The sequence below is a fragment of the Paroedura picta genome, chromosome 10 (assembly GCF_049243985.1).
Source record: "Paroedura picta isolate Pp20150507F chromosome 10, Ppicta_v3.0, whole genome shotgun sequence".
In the NCBI taxonomy this organism is placed as follows: domain Eukaryota; kingdom Metazoa; phylum Chordata; class Lepidosauria; order Squamata; family Gekkonidae; genus Paroedura; species Paroedura picta.
The window spans coordinates 67,224,787-67,247,387 of NC_135378.1; the positions used below are offsets into that span (position 1 = coordinate 67,224,787).

General features: G+C 40.9%; 1 protein-coding gene across 2 annotated transcripts in view; it reads right to left on the minus strand.

The window, feature by feature from the left end:
- Positions 1-16,325, minus strand: part of SEC24B (SEC24 homolog B, COPII component) — a 39,216-nt gene extending 22,891 nt beyond the window's left edge. The window contains exons 1-5 of one of the 2 annotated variants that reach the window (XM_077300633.1): positions 15,907-16,218; positions 9,025-9,735; positions 7,199-7,360; positions 3,955-4,059; positions 409-489 (exon numbers count right to left, since the gene is read on the minus strand). In XM_077300633.1, the coding sequence (XP_077156748.1) occupies positions 409-489; positions 3,955-4,059; positions 7,199-7,360; positions 9,025-9,735; positions 15,907-16,045 (1,198 nt within the window). In that variant the 5' untranslated portion in view covers positions 16,046-16,218. Of the gene's footprint in view, positions 1-408; positions 490-3,954; positions 4,060-7,198; positions 7,361-9,024; positions 9,736-15,906 lie in introns of both variants that reach the window. The other variant, XM_077300634.1, reaches the window with a different exon arrangement.
- Positions 16,326-22,601: the final 6,276 nt, after the last annotated feature.

Consider the following 22,601-nt stretch of genomic DNA (forward strand, 5'->3'; position numbering starts at 1 on the left):
CAGATACATCAACTGTTCATGCAGATGAAAGCTTATACCCAGAATAAAACTGGTATTAAAGGTGCCACTAGACTGAAGCTTCAGACCAGCATGGCTACCCACCTGAATTAAATTGAAATTGGTTGGTATTTATTTTATTTATCAAATCTATTCCCCATTCCCGCTCTCCTGAATGGGAATCAAGGCAGCCAACAATATATAAAATGCACAAGACGACAATATAAAATACAATAAATACACTTTAGGGAATTCAGTTAGAGAAGTTAGTACCTTAATTTTTTTTGAAAATGAAAATCCCAAGATTTACATCTTGTTAAAGTGACCAATGCATCTGAAGTTGGACAAAACATTAACGTTTACATTTTAATATTTTTAAAGTGTCATGTTAATATTAAAAAATTAATCTACCTGGATAACCACCTCCTTCAAGGTTGTCATAATTGTTGGGAACAGGAGATGCACTACTAGTAGTGGAAGAACTGTCAATAGCTAAGGAAAGAAACCAAAGAAGTACACATTTATTCACTTGCATGCCAACCACTGTTTTAACAATACCAGGTAAGAAAGTATGAGGTACCCTGTTATAAATTAAGAGTATCATTTAACAAGAATACCAGACAGGTTTCTTTGCCTGCAAAACTAGTAAAGAAAAAGAATTACTACTAATGGCAAAAACTGATGAGAAAACGGCAGCTTGAAAAGATGTCAGTGAAAACAGGTTGTTCACATGTTACCCATTTGAGACTACTTGATATCATGGTTTTTCTCACAAGTATTTCAAAGCCAGAGGAAAGAGTCTGCAAACAGGAACCAGTGCACATCACTCGTACATTCTAAAAAGTGTGAAAGGCTTGGGCTAAGGTCCCTGGGGCAAGAGCAGATAAGAGCCCCAAACACTGACTATCAGAGGCACTTCTTAGTGCAAACTCTTTTCCCTCTTATCACAGTCTGCACTCTTGAATTAAGATGAACCGCATCATTCAGCAATACACAGTTCCAGTTTTTTTACTATTACTTTTACTTGTACTAACTCTACATAACCATTATATATAGGGTTGTGCATGGCAATGTCTGAATTGACCAATGCGGCCAGCGCCACGCCGTGGGGGGTGGGGGAGGGGAGGCGCGGGTGTGGTGCGGGTTGCATCAGCCCGGAACTGCCAATTTGGACGCTGCTGCCCACAACCGTATATTACAATTACAAATGAGATATATAATTTGCAGTGTTTGCTTATTTTGCTTTTGTTTACTTTGCAGGACTCAATATTTTCAGACAAAAATTAATCCAGCACTCAAACATGTGCACTTTAGTTTTTATTTTGGATGGGATGAATTCTAAACTCTCAAGACTTGTTTCATCTAACAGAACAGATTAACTTTGATACATTAAAATCTAAAGTCAATTTTTAAAAGCACTGTCTAGTTAAAGTTAACACACTTATGTCAGCAACTAATCTGGGCAAAGTGTTGCATTTCTTGTTAATACCAATAAGGCTCTGAAAACACTCCCATAAGGAAGATTCAAAAACTGTATCAAACTTTTATGAATCAGACTGCTTTGTCAACTATCTTTGTGGATTATTCCAGGCCTGCACTAAAACAAAAAAACAACAGGCCCATGCCATACATAATTTTAGGATCTTTTTTACTCCTTAAAGGTGCCCCATAGCAGGTAAATCGAGTAGGGGTTATATAGCATAGTGGTAGCTAGGTCAAGATGCGTTAGCACAAACAGAATGAAAACCTACTAAAATACTTTATAATATTGCACTCAAAGCATGTTAATTATGTAAATTGTAATTCCCAAATTAAGATATTTCTTTGTGTGGAAAAAAGTGCATGCGAACTTTTTGAGTAACAAAAATAAGTAGTTTGGCTCCCATTTTCTCTTCAGAAGTTGAGCCAAGGAGGCAAATTTTCTTAGGTTTCCTACACAATGTAAATATCTCACAGCAAGTTTAAGGTAATTCAGAGCAGCAAAGATGTTCTCTGCCACGTCAACTTGATTTAGTTCCAGAACAATTATTTCCAATTGAGCCTCAGAATTTTAATTCTCATTAAGAAATCCAGTCAACGATCAAATTTCAAATCTATTTCAAGAGAGTCTCAAAATTAAATTATATCACTCATTAATTAACTTTAAATTTTTTAAAAACTGTTCCTTAAAGCAGTGGTCCGCAACCACCGGGCTGCGAAGGCCTCAGCGCCGGACCGCGGCTCCCTCTCCCTGCCCCCCCAGCAAGAAGCTTGCCAGGCCGCGAGCAAATCAGCCGCCGAAGCGGCCGATTAGCTTGCGGCCTGACAAGCTTCTTGCTTCGGGAGGGGGGGCGAAAAGGGAGCCGTGGCCGCCGGCATGCCGTGCGTGCGCGGGCCCCCAGGTCGCCCTCTCCCCCCACCCCGTGGCAGCGGTCGGCAGCCACGGGAAGGTTGAGGACTGCTGCTTTAAAGGACTCTATGAATGTTGAGGCAAACAGGAGGTCAAATAATTAATTGTTAAAAATGTAATTATTATTTCTTCCAATATTGAAACAGATTGGCAAATTCCTAGAAGTAAGGCAGTGAAATAATGGGCTGTACTCTCATACATTTTTGCAATGGATTTGATAGGGATGGATGAAGTGCACAAGCTAAGTAATGCATTGCATTTCAACAAAATATTCCCAACCACATTAAGATACTTCAGTAACAGCTCTGAACTATGCTGATATTTGATATAATACAAAAATAGAGAAAGGATGAAACAAAGATAACTTTCTTTTTACTTGACTGGGATGAAGAACAAGTTTGAGCACATTAATGTTGAAGGGCATAAGAGAAATAGCATTTGTGGGGGGAATTAACTGACAGTATTAGAAGAAGTCACAGGACCACTCACACACCCCTGAGGGTCTATCTATGCATGACAAGTTGGCAACATTCCCATGCATCACCTGGGAGGATACATAAGAGCACAAGCAGCACAAAAGCACATTAATTCATTCTTCATTAATATAGCAACAAATAGTTTTAAATTCAAGTGGGTAGCTGTGTTGGTCTGAAGCAGCAAAACAAAAATTGAGTCCAATAGCTCCTTTAAGAACAATAAAGATTTTGAAACCTCACACTTTAATATATCTTTGTTGGGCTTAAAGGTGCTATTGGACTCATTTTTTTGTTTAAATAGTATTTTAAATAAATGGCAAATATGTCATTCTAGATCATAATTTAAAAACTCTCTGTCTACATACCACAATTTACGAATTTAAGTAATTGCGGCAGCTGGACTTTGATCACATGTGCTATCCTGTTTTTAACGTCTGCGTAAGCTCGAACTAAAACAATGTGTCCTCTGAACAGTCATAGCAAAGATGAATAAAGCCAATTGAATCAGACTGGCCAATATATTACCATGGAGAAAAATGATCACATGCAAAATGCAAAAAAATGATCACATGATAAAATGCAAAAAAATGCAAGTTGCCACAGAAGTTTGTGGGTCTCAAGATATCTGTGTATTTCGTCATTGTAATCCCACACAGAGTTACACCCTTCTGGAGCCCACTAAATCAATCGGCTTAGAAGAGTTCAACTCTTCTCAAGTCGTAGTTATTTATGGATAACTTTCTCATACCTGCTAAATATCAAAATATGATAACATATTTACTGTCAAGAAAGGAATCCGTTTTTTATGAGGAGAAATTTCTAACATGAAAAATGCTGCACAGGCACCACATTACTTTACCAGAAGCCTTGACAACTCCTTTTTAATAACCCCAACAGATCATTCAGTATGTACTTCTGTGCATTTGAGTCTAAATGAAATGTTAATTGAATAGTGGATTTTGTTTTGGTTTTTTTATTGATCTTCACCTTTATCTTAAACTCCTATATAAAACAAAATACCTGACTTCTTCAATTATGATAATTAAAATGGGCATGAAACGTGAGAAATACTGGTGGAAAGCTAAAGCAGACCTGCTTCCTCATCCTCCTCATCCTCTTCCTCATCATCTGTACTTGATGACAAGGGAGTTGCTGGAGAGCTAGCGTGATTATTAACATATCCACCATACTGCATGCCTGTGAAGTGGAAAGCACAAACACAAGAGTCAGACAGCCGGAAAAGGTAAGAAATCAAAAGCACAACTCAGAGCATTTTGAAAGAAGGGGAGGGAGAGGGAGAGAGGGAGAGAGGGAGAGAGGGGAGAGAGAGAGAGAGAGAGAGAGAGAGAGAGAGAGAGAGAGAGAGAGAGAGAGAGAGAGAGAGAGAGAGAGAGAGAGAGAGAGAGACCAAGCATTGTAAAGGACATCTTAACATTAAAAGTGGGCAAATTACCCAAATACTAGAAAGATCGCACTCTAAAGCAGTTTAGCTAGCAATTTTTAGTAGCATGATTTGAACATTAGTGGCAGACAAACAAAGTCAACAGAACTAAAGCAACTAATTGGAGCAGATTTTAGAAGCTTTTTTTTTTTTTAGGATTTCGCAAGTATCATGGGAAGAAATACACATTTCACTATGCAACCCTTGCCATGGCTTTTATCAGGCAACTTCAACATCTTTAACTATTTCCAGAGTAACAGAACTTTAGAAATAAGCTAGTCATACATAAAATGAGTACAAAACATTATTTGTCCTTAATTCACACAAATTGTGCCAACAACTAAGGGCATCATTGTGTATCGATAGGCCTCTGCCCTCAAGTTGTTATCAAGTGACAGAAAACACATGGGGCTGTTATGCCTAATGCAGAAGGCTAAAGCTCTCTCCACACATATCTTCCTCACCATTGACAATGGAGGATACCATTTATAAATATGGAAAAAACATTAATGTTTCAGAAAGCACTATTGTATGGCTACTATGATTAAACAACCAATTTCTCCATTCTGAAGTTCTCTTCGTCTGAAATACTCATGACAGTTTAATTTTCTATTGTACAAAAACTCTGACATCAACCAAAGAGTTCTTGTTGCAGTTCAGACAGTAATTAGCAGAGAGTTATACATTTTTAGACCTCTGCAGTGAATCAATCCATGTCCGAACGGACATTCAGATTGAAAAGAGAACCACTTTTAGACACTGTTTTACCTGTCACAGAGATCAGTCATAACATGCATCTTTAAAAAAATAAGGTTCCAAAGAACACTAATCATCACCATCAATGCTAACATTAACATTCCATATTGAGAAGTGCATAGGCTGAAGTCTAAAATAAAGACCATCACCAGAGGGTCCTTGAAAAATTAACCTATAAGATATCTCTTATACTGCATTTTGATTAAGGCAATGAAGCTTTGCCAAAAACAACATATATTCCTGCATTGGAGGAGAGAGTCAGAACTGGGCAGATAGAGAGAGATTTGCTGGAATTTGCTTTCAAGCAACTTGCACTGGATTGAAATGTAACCGAGTTCACTGGGGCGTATTACCATATAACTGTGCAGCGCTGTGATGTTCATTCCTACTGCACGTTCTCTCTGGACAAGAGAAGAACAATAACAACTTCTGCACCTCTGCCTCCATCCACCAGGCTTTCCCTTCTTTTTCATCCAGGCATGAATGGGAGGCAGGTTAAAGAGCATGATCTCATATACAACTAAATGGACTTCAATGGGAGTGGCTTTCAAATAATGTGATCAGGCAGATTAGCATATGCGGGAGTATTGGGCAATGTACAATCCAACTCAGAGACTGCAAGCCTTCAGTAAAATACAGATATGGACATAAAAGAATCTACCAAGGTCTTAATTTTCTCCTTATTTCTACTGGAAACCTCATCTAGTCAAAGAGAATCCAACTTTTAGTGTATCTCCTGCCGACTTGCGATACCATACCGCCCCAAAACACTAGAATACCACCAACTAATAAAATTTAACTGCCAAATTTGATCGCAGATTTTTCTTCTAAGTAATCAATTTGATATCTCCAGTTGTGGTTTGATATATACCAAGATAGCAAATACAGATCTTATACAACATATTTTTAAAAGTAACTGTTAACTTATATCTAAATTATTTACAGCCTTATCTTACTTGCCACACATAAGGCATAAATGACATTTTGGTTGGCACAGAAGCTGCAAAAACTCTCAGATGGTGAGAGACAACATTTAGTTCTACCAATTCCCTGCAGCTTTTTCTCTCCCATTTTGTTGCATGCCACCACTGATACCTTACAAATAACACACTTAAAATATCCTTAGCTACTCTTGTTGATTGTTCATGCATTAACTGATACAGAAACTATCACTTGTGGATGGAGTGAGTCACCAAAAATTCATTATTATGCCAGCACTTCAGCATCAGTACTGGCCCTCTATTATCTTTCAGTTGCCATTTAAGGTACTATTTGTGACTTGTAAAATCTTAAATCGTTTGGCCCAATATATCTGCTAGAATACCTCCACTCCAATACATCATAACAGTCTCCTCAGATCAACAGAAGGTTGCTCTGAATGAACAACCTATAGGTCAACAACCTTTCCAACTATTTTTCCACTCTGAAATACCCTGCGTTCAAGAAATGTACTAATAAATTACTATCCTTAAGAAGTAGTGGATTTTGACAGAACTAGAAGCCCCAGACTGCAGGTCCAGCATATCTACTATTTGCAGTGATTCCCCAAAATCCCCAACCTTGGAATTTTGATTTGTGGGGTTTGGTTGTCCTTACGAAAGTAAGGAAAACAGTTTTAATAGCATTTTAGTGCAAAGGATCACCACATAAAGGTTGATACTGGACCAAAACCACTTATTTCAGAAAGAAAGAAAAAATTAGATTTGCAAAAAATCGTACCGGGAATTCTGAGCCTCATACTACCAATTTTGCAAGACAAAATAAGGAGATTGTGCTACACAGGTTATTTTTCAAATATTCAAATGAAATCCGCAGTCACCTTGGCAGGAAAACTAAGATGCTGTCAAAAGCAGCTGTGTGTGTGTGTGTGTGTGTGTGTGTGTGTGTGTGTGTGTGTAGGGGGGTAATTACTTACACACGTGCATTGTGGGTTATCAAGTTCAAGAACTGTATTCAATAAAAAACATCCATTGCCATAATGAAAAAACAATGTCAAATTAAAGATTCACTTTTCAGAATGCAATGTAAAAAAAGGGGGTTGGAACACTGCTTTTTTTTTTTAAGTCCCCAACTTTAACTTCAAAGGCAATATTGAAGTGCATGAAAATTCTTTTTTATTCTTTGTCTAATTTTCAATACCTTCATGTGGTAATGACACTGGTGGTTGTGAAATGGAGGAGGCAATGGCAGACTTTGTTGCTTTCTCTATCCCAGGTGTTCTTTCTGAAGAAGTCACAGTTGAAGAAGTTCCTTGGGCAGGCCTTTTAGGCGGAACGCTCTGGTTTACAGGATGTAGTGGTCCTACAGTATCAACCAAAAAAATGCACGACTTAAGCAGCCAGAGTACACTGATGAAAAGTTGTGTAACATTTTCATTAGGCTAGGAATCAAAATTAATTTCTTTCCTGTTTACTGTTAAAAAGTGCTGTTAGCATTTATAGCCACATAACAACAAAATAGTACCCTATATAATATAAATGGGGCCTGTCTGGATCATCTATGTACCTGATTAGGTACCAATACAGCCTAATATATACATAATTCCTAGGAGGTGAATGCAGCCAGGTTTTTGTGCTGGTGAAAAAAAAAGAGAAAGAAGTGTCACTTGGCCACTCAAAAAGATTATGCTGGGGAATCACGGTTTGCTGCATGCACAAAAAGTATTTGGGACAGTGGCTGTGGATAAAGTTACCTGGGTGACACTGAGTCAAAACACTGGCTGGATCTCTGTATGCATTAAGCAATCATAACATTCATTGAAGGCCCAAAGCTTTTTGTACACGTTGTTCTCTAAGTGTATGATGTTGGATTACATGGCAGCAGACAATCTTGAAACTATGTCCCAAACAACTATTCTGCACTATAAAAAACAGAGCATTCTTCTATAGCAAGCTAAGATATGAAGGCTTAGAATAAAAGGAGGGAAAAGTGAGGGGGTGGTTTTCAACACTGAAACAAAACTTCAGTGAAATAATTTCTCTTTCAGAATGAGTAAAATTTTTCTTTTCACACTCAAAATATACAGCATGAAAAGTCTGAGAAGTGTTTAAATTCTGCCAATGGAAAAATTGGGAGAGTAGTCAATCCCCACCCCCAAAATAGTTTCTTTCTTGAAACTCATTAGAAACAGTCACAGGTAACACATTCTAACTTGATTTGCTTCACTTTTAGACCATTTCCACACTGGGAACTTCGCTGCCTTGGCTCCTGAGTGGGAGCACATATCTGGGGTGGACAAGGTGCACCAGGCCAAATGCTCCCCTCTGCGGGAGCAGGAAGAGGCGGGGCAACCTGCCCCATCTCAAACTACAGCCTGCCGCAAAGTCTCTGGTGCAGAAATGGCCTCAGTTAAATCTTATGCAACTGTCCTATACTAATATCGACCATATCAAGTAATGTCTGCAGCAAATGGCAACAAGGAGTCTTCCAATCCAGCTATCTAGCATATGAGATTTAAACCTGGAAGTTTATGCACAAATATGCTCCTCCAAGAAACTATGATCACTTCCCCAGCTGCTCAAATATAGACATGTTACATTTAGAGACGCCAGATAAGATTAAACTGACACAATGAATGGTAGCATCCATGAAAAATACCAAGTAACTTCCCATGCCCACAGAAGCCACGTTTATTCCAATTTTCCATTTCTAAGAGCAAGGGATGGATGTATTTTCCAACCAAAGATGTAGATGGGTGAGAGGAGCTAGCCCTACCATGGCTTGACTCACTGCATTTCACTACTTTATCCATTTCTGCACCCTACTTGGGTCATACTGAACTGTCTTGAATGAAAAACAAATGAGTGCACTTTTTAAATAATGGAAAGTTACTAGCTCCTTTTACCCAAGAGCAAGTAGAAAACACATATACACAATCATTTAAATGTGAACAAGAGAGATATAAAAGGTGAAAAATATGGGTGCCGGTGTCATGTATAATCTTGGCATTTACTGTGGTACTGTACCTGTACTCATAGGACTGCCTGATTTAGGCAAGGATCCGGCAAAACCTCCACCACGACCTTCGGTTGCCTGGAGTTCTGGAGCAGACCAAGATGCAGAATTATATCCCAAAGGAACTTTCTGTTGAACTGTAGATGTTGTTCTGCTTTGACTAGAGTAGGCATTTGCTTCTTTAGAATGTCCAAGAGCTGGTACACCATGAGAAGTAGGCACTTGTTCATATGGAGTGCCAATGGACATAGGAGGGTATGAAACATTAGGATGAGCAGCACTGGAAACAGAGGCCATAGCATAGTGACCAGAAGGGGCAACAAATCCCTGAGATGGAACAGAAGAGCTGGTAGAGTGCAAGGCTGAGGAATTATAGGGACTAACATATGAAGAATAAGACTGTGAAACGCTGGTATGTAACTGAGATGCAGAAGTAACCATTCCTTGGATGGGTCCTGATGATTTCACTGTATGAGGAACCCTACTACTATATACGTGTTGCAACCCCTGTGTGCTTGCCACATTGGGAGCCACAGAAGATGTCATTACATTTTGTGCTGGTACTGAGTAGTGGGCAGAGTAATAATCGGCACGATAGTGGTTATCCAGATGGGAAAGAATAGCTTTATTGGGTGCTTCTGAGTAATGTCCAGAAGGAACATCATAGTTTTGAGGATACGAGCCATATACAGAGGGAAACTGCATCTGATTCTGCACTGGACCTGAAACAGAGAGGGGAGGGGGGAAATCCAATGTATTAAAATTGTATTCTTTATTTGTTTTGCCATAAATTAATCTATACTTAAGCATTTGAACTGCAATAATGTAACACATTTTATTTTATGCAATTGTCCCAGCATTCAGTAACACTACTTTATTAGTAAGAAAAGCAACATGGTATAGATGTAGAGACTAAATTTCATGTGGCATGACCACCTTATATTTTACAACTGAGGACTTGGAAATTCTCCTGTTGTTTCCAGGAGGGAAAGAGAATGACATCTTGGGGAGACAAAGAGGGAATTCAGATTGCTGTAGTCTCCCTCCTGGCCAGAATATTTCTGGCTCTCAGCTGCTGCCATTTTAAAGCCCAAAGTGGGTACTTAAAAATGCCATGAGGTCAATATGGCTGGACCAAGCCCACTTGTCTCCCCCTCCTGCCCTTTCAAGTGCTGAAACAGCCAGGGGCTTTTAACACTTGAAAAGTGGGGGGAGGGCAAGGAAGCCTGATTCATCCATGCCGTGGGCCCAGTCCTTGGTCCTCACAGCATTTTAAAATTATCTCATTAGGCTTTAAATGATGGTGGTATCCATGAGTCAGATCTGGGCATGTCATAAGTCTGGTTTGACCCTGAGGGAAATATATTCAGGGAACACAGATGTTAGATATTGAAGAGTGCATACCAGGAAAGAAACCTTTTACAGGCAAAATTTACTTGGTTATACTTTTGATAAAGTGTTACATGTAATGCACAGCTCCCATTATAAGTCAGTAACTATGTTCAGGACAGCTCCAACCAAGGGACTCTATCCTTTCTACTCTCTAGTTATACCTACCTTTCAATAAATCTTCTCTCCCACTCCCAGAATCACAGAGTTGGAAGGGGCCATACAAGTCATCTAGTCCAACCCTTGCTCAATGCAGGATCAGCCCAAAGCATCCAAGAAAAGTGTATATCCAACCTTTGCTTGAAGACTGCCAGTGAGGGGGAGTTCACCACCTCCTTAGGCAGCCTATTCCACTGCTGAACTTCTCTGACTGTGAAATTTCCCCCCCCCCCTGATATCTAGCCTATACTGCGCATCCTTTCCTCTGCGGCCAACGGAAACAGCATCCTGCCCTCCTCCAAGTGACAACCTTTCAAATACTTAAATATTCCCCACTTTGAACTTATAACTTTCCACACCTAACTCTCAACTATCAAAATCTTGCCCGTTTCCCACGATAAAGCTCCTATTGGCTGGCTCAGAGCACCAGACTCAGTGGTTCCTGTGTTGCTGGGGTAATTTTCATTATCACATTACTCTGAATATTTTTAAAGTCAAATTGAAAATGGCTTCAGAATTCCTTTCACCCATCTCATTTTTTACCACTGCAATTTATGACTTCTACAAGACTTAGGGGGGAAAAAACTACTGTTTCATTAACAGAAGAATAAGAAACTGATGTATCTTAATGATACAGTTCCAACGTTATGTTTCAGCTTCTAGTTATAACAGCAGAAGGAGGAGGAGGAGGAGTTGATTCTTATATGCCGCTTTTCTCTACCCGAAGGAGGCTCAAAGAGGCTTACAGTCGCCTTCCCTTTCCTCTCCCCACAACAGACACCTTAGATATTTTTTTTAAAATCCACAGTAAGAAATTATACAAATCTAAATTCAGATTTGTGTCTTTTTTAACAAGAGGCCCTGAGAATTCTAGATTTCAAACTAGAGAAATGGAGAACAGTAGATACAAAAAAGGGGCAATTATTACAACAATTTCAAAACTTATGGTAATAACAAGACATGAAAGATGGCTCATATTTCAGTACTAATTATGTCTTTGACAGTCAAGATCTTGTACTTGCCATGGGAAGTTCAACAGGCCTAGGCCTTAATAGGTTTAACTATTAATCAATGGAAGCAATCAGGTGTTATTTGAAACTGCTCTGATTTTTTGTCTTTGGACATTTAAAACAAAAAAAAAGTTTGTTTGGAGGATCCAAAAAGAATAATCACAAACTGAATCTTTCGTTGTATACAACCACTGCTCCTAATTTGCTTATTGTGTTTATTCCAACAGGACTTAGTCCCTGTTTTTGTGTGGTTACAACTGCAGTATTCAAGTGCAAAGGCTCTTACCAGCTCAAGATAGTAAACTTACGTGATGCCTTTTCTACTTGAATGTAATCAAGGTGGCGCAGTGGAAAATATTAAAACTCACAATACTTTCTAGTTACAATGAAACAATACTAAAATGATGTCAGAATTTCTAGCATTGTCTTGTTAAACAGCTATCCCATCATTCAAGGACTTTGCAGAATTAAACAAAAGTTTCTGAAGTTATGCACAGACAGCATCATTCTCACTACCTTGATGAAAGCAACCTCAAAGAGATGTATCCTGATAGAAACACCTCACCTGTTGGACGGCCTCCTCTGTTGATCTTAAAACCTGGGTAGGCTGATACAGGTAGGTAGCCCTTAAAAGTCCTTTTAGGCCTTAAAACGTCAAACTGAGTGCAAGCCAGTACAGATTTTTTTTTAATCAGTCTTGTGACAGGTTTTCTACTATAATCCTGACTGACGTACTTTGTACCAGAGAAAACTTCTGCATTGTCTTTAATGATAACAACCGCAAGTACAAAATGTTGCAATTGTCCAGTTTGTTATCAAGGCATGTAAGACACTGGCCAGAACAGATACAGTCTGTGAATCACCCTCAGTTCAAAGAGATACCTCTGTCAATTTCTGCTTATCTGACCTCCCATACAGAAATATTCGAAAACTGCAAACCCACATCTTGAACCCTGTCTAGAATAAGCTATACATTTATACTTGTATCAGCTTTAAGATAAAACAACACCACTTTCTTCCTGTCTAGATTTATGTTTCAATTTATTGACTCTCATTTAATTTTTCATGTCCTCTGTTAAATATTTCCACTATCTGCCAGGATGTGATGGAAAACAGAGACCTGTGTGTCATCAGCATATTGGGGACAGTATGCACCAAATTCCAGGTGATTTTTCCCACCATTATGTAGATTAACATCTACATGTATACTGTTTTACAGGACAGATGGTAGAACTGTGCAGGGACTCCATTAATTTACCAGCTAGGGAAACTGCCATGATTTTTACATTTGGATCTAGAATCTAACATTCACATACCCACAATAAATCTCCTATTGGCTGGTTCAAAGCATCACACTCAGGGGCTCCTGAACACTGCCCAGATGAACAATATTCAAGAAACATATCCAACACCTTACAAAATCCGAAAAGAAAGAATGGTAGAAAAATAAAATTCTGAAGACTTCTGATGGCTTTCCATTATTTTCTGATTCATCATCAGTCAAGAGCAAAATTCAATTAAAAAAAACATCCACTGCTTCAAACACCCACTGCTTCAATCATACACAAATAGTTGAATTACATGTTACACAGAATTACATGTTACACAATTCCAATAGCCATGCACAGTTTAGAAGGTATCCCATCACATGCAATTCCTACATTTAGCCTAGAAGCTCTGGCTATCATATGCAGTATTAAATAACATTATCATGACAACAACTCTAAGGGTCAAATCAGGCTGAAAGGCAGCAATATAGCCAACATCAGTTGCACAAAGGGGAATAGATCTGAATGTAAGTTTTTAAACAGTTTCACAGTCTGAGTTTTTAAAAGGAAAGCTTCTCACACTTGTATAAACTTCAGAAAGAACTACACAAATATGATGTACAAGGTTGGCAGTTCTGGGTTGAGAAATACCTTGAGATTTGGAGGGAGAGCTTGGGGAGGCCAGGGTTTGGGGAGGGACCTCAGCGGCGTACAATGCCATAGAATTCACCTGCTAAAGCAGCCATTTTCTCTAGTACAAATTGTGGTAATCTGGAAACCAACTGCAATAGCAGATCTCTAGGTGCCACCTGTGAAATGGCAATCTCAATGATATACCAGAGCAAGCTGCTATGAAAAAATCACATTCAGAATCCAATCAATATTGCTAATGCATACAGAGACTAAATTTCACACAGCACTCATACATGCATATAGGTTAGAAAAGTGACCTGAAACTACATGAGAAATTGTTGCCAATGGCTAGTTACATCCACAAGAATTATAAAGTTCTGGCATTCTCTGAGTTTCAGTAACAATCCATGAACTACAATAAAACACCATTATAGTTTATAGTTTTGCTTATTCCCCTTACAGAAAATACTTCCCATTCCCATGAGTTTCACTTTGCATTTCTTCTGGCTTATTAAGATTTATTCACTACTGTATTTGGTAAACTGCTTAGATATGTTGACTTAAAGCACAGTAACTTATATTACTTTTTGAACCAGACAAGTTATTTGTCTTAACTGTTCTTACAAACCTGTTTTTCTGCCATAAATACCATTGCAATTTCTTGTGTATGTTTGCAAGAACTCATTCATCTTTGTCAATGCCAGCGGATTGAAAAGTTTTGATCACATACAACTTACAAGGCCTTTAAATCCATGTGTTTATGTTTGAAAAGAAAAACACAACTGTAAAGAACAGCTTTGGTCTGCAGGTTGCATTCTGATCTCATGACAAACCAAAATTACTTCACAATGCAGGTGAGCCTGAAAATTTTCATATCTGTATGCTCATTCTCTCCTTCTATCACTCACCACATTGCAAATGCAAATTTCCTATTCTAAGTCTCTGATCTTAACCTTCGTCATGACATCAAAATATGAGCGCAAACTAGGATTTTAAATAGGGATTATACCTTAGTTAAAAATCTCCGTTTATTAAAGTGCCTACATTCATACAACATAAAAGCTAAGTAAAATAACTATAAAAACTATCACAAAAATCAATCAATAGCTACTAATAAAACTAGCACAGGATGGAAGAGACATATAGTATTACCATATACCTGAAGACAAAAAAGTAACAAAGCCTGTCAAATGTGACATTTATTGATTAAGCACAGCAAGGCATGAAAAATACCATACATAAATAAAAATTACTAAAGATAGAAAAAACAATGGGCAAATAAGACTGTCTTCAGTGGGTATAAAACAGCTAGCAATTTATGTGCCAACTGAATCTCTTGGGGGTGAATCTCTTAGGGGTGAAGTATTCCAGGACTAGTGTACATCAACAACAAAGGAAAGACTTTGATGTGGTCATTCCATTTCAAAAAGGAGAGCTGAGAAGATAATGGAAAAGGTATGACTAATATTACCAAGAAGCTGAAGTATTCTTACTATGCTGTTTTTAATGTGCTGTTCTCTGAATCTGTAATGCAATTTTACTACATGGTTGGTTGCCTACATTATACAGTTGTTCCTGCATTTTTTAAATGTGTGTGATCGTCTTTGAGAGGCAACAAAACAGACTATAAATGAGGTCAACAAAAATAAATTTATCAAATTATGCACACAGAGAAAAGTATTTCTCTCATGGAACATCAGAAGTCCATGTCAATCAACAGAAGTGACAAAAAACACTTCTATGGTAAATATCTGTCCTCTGCAGTGAAAATACGGCACCACTTCAGTGTACTTGGATTGTTATCAGATACATTATGATGTACAGAGATTTTACCCAGGTAATAAATTTTATAATAGTGCTTTCCCTACTTTTGTATGGCCAGAATAAACAGACTGACTGATCAGCAGCAGTCAACACAGCCCGGATAATGACTCCTTCATACAGCACACAGTAAGTTTAAAAAAGCCACCAACACAAGAAGCACTGATTATCACGAACAATTATTGTTTTAAAAGAAAATTCAAACGTGCTCAGGGAGAGCTACCCAATTAGCCATGACAGCTAGGCAGAGCCTCCGGGTCCAGAAGCATCCTACCTGTGCCCATCAACTACCAGAGACAGTTGCAAGGGAAGGCTGTCGCTTTTTTCTCCACACTTGTGGGGCTCCCAGAAGCTGACCAGTGTCAGATACAGGAAATGGGACTGGGAGATAGACCTGACCTAGCAGCGCTCTCAAATCTTGCCAACCCCCACTGCTTACAAAGCTTGGAGAAGACAGGGGTGGGGGGTGGGGTGGGGGTATAGAAACGCCCAGCCCAAGCCCAGCGCCTTCCTGCTCCCCTAAAAGCCCCGTCCCTTCACCCACCCCGCCCCGGGGACCCTCCCCGCCGCAGCTCTGGCGCCCCTTCGCCCTGGGCCCAGGCCGCCTCCCTACCGTTCTGGCAAAGCCGCCCGGTCTCCGGGCCGCCCGGGTTGGCGGGGAGCGCGCTGGACCCGCCCGGGAAGGAGGAGGGGGCGGCGGCGGCGACGGGCACCAGCGGCGGCGGAGGGAAGCCGGCGGGAGGCGCGGACATGGCGCCTTCTCCTCTCCGGCGCTTCAGCCGGCCTCGCTCGCTCGCTCGCGGGCAGGGGAGGGGCAGAGCGCGAACGCGCCGACGTCGCTCGCCAACGGAACCGACTCCGACGGCAAGCGAGCTGCGGAGGCGCCACGTCCCTCCTCGGGACCGCTGCAGAGCGCGCGAGCGGAAGGGCCGCCGGCGGGGGCGCCCGCCGCTCACAGCGCCCTCTCGCGGCACCGCCAAGCAACGCCGGGGATGCGCTTGAGCCTCGGCCAGGCGGCGCCCGACGGCGAACTTGCTTTGGGGCTGCCGCCGGTGTGACTCCAGGGTGGACGGCGAGGGGTGGAGGGTCTTAGTTGCGCCCACGGGCATGGCGGCCGTCTTTCAAAGCGGGAGGAGTGGAGTGCTTTTGCATAGATACGTGATTTGTGCAGCGTAAAGATAATAATTCCAGCAATCCTCCGGATCTCCCTTGGAGGCGGGCAGCCCTATATTGGACGGCTATTATTATTGCTGTATTGCTATTCACTGTTTTAGGAATCTATTCTATTCATTTATTATTTACATTTATAGATTGCCCCTATTGAACATACAATTAAAATGCAGTTAAAAGCAACAATAATTCCTTAATGGTAAATGCTGTAAAACCTATAAGCCAGGTGGAATTGGGTGAGCCGGTCAGTTGGAGTGGATCTGGGTCCTTTTATTTAAAGTATTGTGTGTGCACCACCTTGAGCAGGGAAATGCCAAGAGGGACGGTATAGAAATGTAATTATAAAATAAATAAAATCAGTGTTGTTGTTTTCCAGCCGCAGCATATCAGAATGTATATTCTATGCTGCTGTGGCCATGCTTGTGGCCTTGTAAAATTATTTCATCACAAGGAAGTAGAGAGTCTGATCTCCTTATCTGCACCAGCCACGGACACTCCTCCAGGGTTGCCAAAGTTCTCCCAGAATTACAGCTGATCCCCTGACTCCAATTCCCTGCCTGGAGAAAATGACTACTTTGGAGAGTACTGTGGGACACCTGAATTTCCCCATCCCAAAGTTGGTCACCCTCCTCCTTGCTTCCTCCTGCAAGACTAGCTTCCTCCTGCAAGGCTGACCCCTGCTTAGCTTCCGAGATCCAACAGGATCAGGCTTGCCCGGGCTCTCCAGGTTGGAGACCAGCTTGGATACTTCCTTGTAGCTAGAATTGCTGAGCCACTCCTTTGACAGGGACTCACAATAACTGATTTACGATAGGTGTTTCTCTGTTACAGCTCTGCCTTCCACTCCCAGCCCACTTTGTGATATACATTATAAAAAATGTCTACAAAATGGCTATACGTGCAATGCACCTTGATGAACTGAGGACTAGCAAAATAAAAACATCTTAGTCATTAAGGTTCCTCAAGAGTTTCTTGAAATAAAACAAAGGCTTCTGTGAAGGTTCATGGGGGTGGCAGGTTACAGTGGATGAGTGATAGGGCCATGAGTGTGCTGCATAGTGCAGGGGTTTGGACTTGATGACCTTCCAGTTCTATGATTCTATGAGTCCTGTTTATTTTTACTACAACAGATTAAAACTACAATCCTTTTGAAAGTTACTGTTTGTTTTCCTAGCACCTGCCTAGACATTGGGGGGGGGGGGGCGTTGGAGGACCGGTGGAATGTCTTAGGCGAGCACAGCTTCCTTCCCTTTCTGTCATGTGCACAAAATCTCTCCCTTTTACTGAGGATTAATTAACCTGAAATAACTGTAACTATTTTCTTCTGCAGATTCTGCACAATCCTGACCACAGCACAATGACCGGTTTACCCTTTCATCATGGGCCACAAAGTGGATGCTTATGCCATCCTCCGTGGGTTTTTCTGAGAAGCCCCATTAAATGAAATTAATTCTTCGGGAAGTAAATCCAGGATTGTAATTACCTCACGTTCTTCTTGGTAGAGAACTGATGTGCTTTCTAATTACAGTCAGTGGCAAGTTCTTCAAGACGAAAAACAAAATAAAAACCCTGCTCTTCAGTTGGCCCTACTTTTTGATACTTCCCTTGAGAAAACATTCCCATTTTCCTCATTCTTTTGTCAATAACATGAGGATTTTGTAACATTAGCAAAGTGAGTACCTACTTAGGCTGGTGCAGCTGAGTTCTTTACCAAGTTTGATGGAGCTTATTCTTCATGGACTTAAACACAGTTAAATCTTCCTCAATGGAAGGTGGGGTTGTGGATGGATCACAATGCAAGTGTATATGTATATTTATTTATTTTTTATAACCCCTATTCTTTATGGCTCTGGGCGGTTTACATGGAACATTGCATAAATTTACATGGAACATTAGAATAATATATAACATTATACAATTTTCAATACAATTTTCAATAGAACATCACAACAATCACAATAACAATTACAACACAACATGAATAACAATAACACTGGGGAGATCAAATTGTTCAGTCATGGAAGGGTATCTGAGGGGGGGGGGGGGACAGCAAATGTTCCGAGTTGGGTGGCCTCAAGCGAATGCCTGGTGGAGAAGCTGTGGAAGTTCAGGCAGGCCTTTGATTTCCTCAGGGAGCTCTTTCCACCAGGTGGGGGCCAGGACCGAGAAGGCTCTGGCCCTTGCTGAGGTCCGACGCACTTCTCTGGGGCCAGGGATCCACAGCCAGTTGGAGGTGCTGCTTATTCCTACCATGCATAAGTGCCTCTACCAGTACAGGAGAAAAGACAATTAATTTTAGCTATAGTTGTTATGCAATGAGTAAGGCTGGAGTGCCTGTATTATTCAATGTTTTAACTTGGTATGAGGTTTGTCAGCCTGCAAGTGGTGCTTGGAGATCATTTAGAATTATAAGTAAACTCCAGACTACAGAAATTGGTTCCCCTGGAGAAAATGGCTGCTTTAGAGGGGGGGGGCACTTTGGCATTTCACCCTGTTGAGGTCCCCCCCCAAACCCTGCTTTCCCCAGGCTCCATTCCCAAATCTCCAGGAATTTCCCAACCCAGAGGTGGCAACCATGTTGCAGGGTAAAAATATGCAGCCCACAAAAGATAGAGAAGAGCGATCAATTACTGCAGCTGGGGGGGGGGGGGACAACTCACATGAGGATGTGAGAACAGTAGTATTACAAGCACACAAAAACTGTCCCACATTTTTATCTGTGGAGTTCTAAAGGGAATGAAAAATGTAAAAAACATCCCCCGCCTAATCTCCGAAAGCTATCCATTATGAGTTGGCTACAGCTGAATGTATTTCTGCTGATTTCCCCCCTTTGTTTTGCATTTCGACAGAAAGCCTAGTAAATTGTCTCCCATATGTGGCATTCAAACCATCTATTGTTAGCAAATCCAGATGTGATGGTAGTTAGCATACCAGACCTCCCCCCCCCCCCCCAGTTTCATCATAAGCTAAGATCTGTTGTTTTTTTCATTGATAATGAATATGGCCACATTAGCAGTAACGGGCTCTTCAGCCCATATACAATTAATGCCATTGTGCAGCCAGTAACACATGAATAAACTTACCAAACTGGAGCATTAGTCTATGTCATCTGTATCCTGTTTCCAGTAGTGCTTAATACATGATGATTGCAGGTAATGAATCGCTGGGCATTGGTAAATTATTGGCTATAATGTTTCTAACCAGCAGTAAACTATTCCCTGATGTAGAGGGTTCTGTTTCCGTGTCATTCTTTTAACTGCTGTAAAAAGACATTCTCAGGCAATTCTTTAATTCTGATACTATGCTAGCAGCAGCACAGAGGTACTCATCTTGGTTCTCACTGCCACCTACTGACCCATGAGTTGAAATGCAAAAGTGGCATAGCAACTCTTGAGTCTAGCAATAAGGTTCAACATTGGTGTAGTCCAGGGGTAGTTAAACTGCGACCCTCCAGATGTCCATGGACTACAATTCCCAGGAGCCCCCTGGGAAGGGGGCTCCTGGGAATTGCTGGCAGGGGGCTCCTGGGAATTGTAGTCCATGGACATCTGGAGGGCCGCAGTTTGACTACCCCTGGAGTAGTCCCTTGGTGAAGTCTCTCCTTTCCAACCAGCCACCACCTTACTCATCCTGTGTTCTGTCCTACGCAGAACTACCTCTACCTGTGAAATACAACCCTTAGTAAAATTCCAGAGGACGGTTGCTATGCTAAACCCATCAATAACAATAAGGAGTTTTACAATAAAATCAGAGTCCAGTAGCACCTTTAAGACCAACAAAGATTTATTCAAGGCGTGAGCTTTCGAGTGCAAGCACTCTTCGTCAGACTAAGAACTGACCATCATAACCGTAGGAATATATAAGCAAAAGTTAATCCTGTTACATTAGTAAACTGTGTCACAGCATCCAAACACAGCCACATGATAACTCTCTGCAAAACCAGCCAATCAGACCCTTGGAACCGATTTGTAGTTCACAAAGACATATATCAGAAATAAAACTGTCAATGCCAGTGATCCACGGCTCACATCCTACTATTTACTGCTGGCCCCATCTGGAAAGCTCACGCCTTGAATAAATCTTTGTTGGTCTTAAAGGTGCTACTTCAGACCAACACGGCTACTCATTTGAATAAGAGTTTTGTGATGCATTAAAGTAGCATAACCCTTAACAGCTAGAGCCAACTTCATCAGAAGGGTTCCTAACACTGCCGAGGTAAATGCCAGGAATTCCGGGCAGTTGTGCTTGGGGAAGGTGTATATGATCTCATTTTCAAGCAACACTAAGGATCTCCTCTAATTTGAATGGTAAAGACCACAGAGACTAGGGGAAATTCCAAGAGCGTTGCTACGGAAGCCAGTTTCCCCCCCTGCTCCCCAGTTTTCCAATGGTGGATCTCTGGGAGATCCCTGTCAGGCTGGGCCATTGGGAAACACTCTGGGTTCTGCAGGGCCTGTAAGAGCTCTTTCGCCAGGCATTTGGTTGAGGCCGGGATGTAGATGTAGACCGGGGTAGTGAGATTGGGTCTCTCCCTCTCCTTGTGATCTGTACCCCCCTGAGGCTAACATTACTTGGGGTCATCTGGAGAGACACAACAAGTGTGAACAGAAGAGTTGAGGTTCTGCAGGGGAGAGTAGACTTGCTGCCATAAAATCTGTAATTGTACTGTATATCGTATTGGGATTTTAATATTTTATTGTAATGTATAAACTGCCATGAGCTGGCTGGGCCGAGAGTGGCAGTCTATACATTTAACAAATAAATAAATAGACATATAAATTTTAATAGCAAAGTCGGGAAATCTTTAGATACTTAAATCCAAATCTTGCTCTCCCAGGGCTCCATCCCCAGATCTCCAGGATTTTCCCAACGTTGAGCAGGGGACCCTAAAGGAAGCCTGATCCCTCTCCAGTTCTAACCACAGACCTTCCTGAGAGATAGAAATAGAAACAAGTCCCAAGGAATTAATATAGAAGGAGCAATTAGGATAATGTTTTATGGTTTTTATTAGAATTTTGTATTACAACTGTTATACAACACCCTGAACTTGACTGGAGAGGGCAATTTATAAATCAAATCAATCAAATAAATAATAGTTTAGGAGATTTCCGGGCCCCACCTGCAGGTCGGCAACCCCAGAAAGAAAGAAGGAAGCAGGAGAAGGGGAGAGGCTATGGGAGAGTTCCAGACATGGAGCAGGAGGGTATGAGATACCTCCCGCAGGTCCTTGTGGGTTCCCACAAGTAATACATAAACACAAAGTGTGTGTGTGTGGGGGGGGAGCGGTATTGTGAACAGTGAAGTTAAAGGGCAAGACCTACAGTCTGTAAGATTTCTATGTAAATCTTGAAAACATGCAAGATGAACACAGCAACCAATCACAACAGCTGTCATTAGTGATAACATTCTTCCTTGTTTTGTTAACCTAGTGTAATAGTCCTCTAGTGAAAAAAGGTGCAATTCAGTGTAAACCAGACTTTGCAACTCAACTATATTTCTATGTTCTAATCAGTTTGGTGTCTTCCTGTAAATTCCTTTGCTGAAGAATGGCTACTTTCACATCAGCATTAGAGCATCCTGGCAGACTGAAGCATTCCCAGGCTGATTTTGGAATGCTGCCCCATTTTAATTTCCAATTGACATCTATTTGTATGTGGTGACTGACCTCCCTGGCATACACAGAGAGCAGAATGGGTATTGTTGACAGATGATAGCAGCGTATTGGGTGAGGGAACCCCCAGGCAACTCAGTTATCATCTCTGCTACCCAACCCTTAAAGTACTACTGGACTCATGCTCTCTTCTTCTGCTATGGACTAACACAACTACCCATCCTGATCTATTTTATAGGAGATTTTATGGGAGAAAATGCCTGTGTTTCCCACTAGAGGATGCTATTGCACCCCACTGAAAGAAGTAGCACACATGCCTATTTCCTTAACAATCCTTATGACCCCCACCACTTTTCCCCAAAAGCAGAAAGAGGAAAGACCATGGAATGAAGATAACGGAGAAATGGCACAGTCATATAGACACAAAACCTCTGGATTGCTTTAAAGAATAATCTATAAAGTATTAAAAATATGTCACTACAAAAAGCAAGCCTTTCTTCTGATCTAGAAATAAAATAGGTTATTGC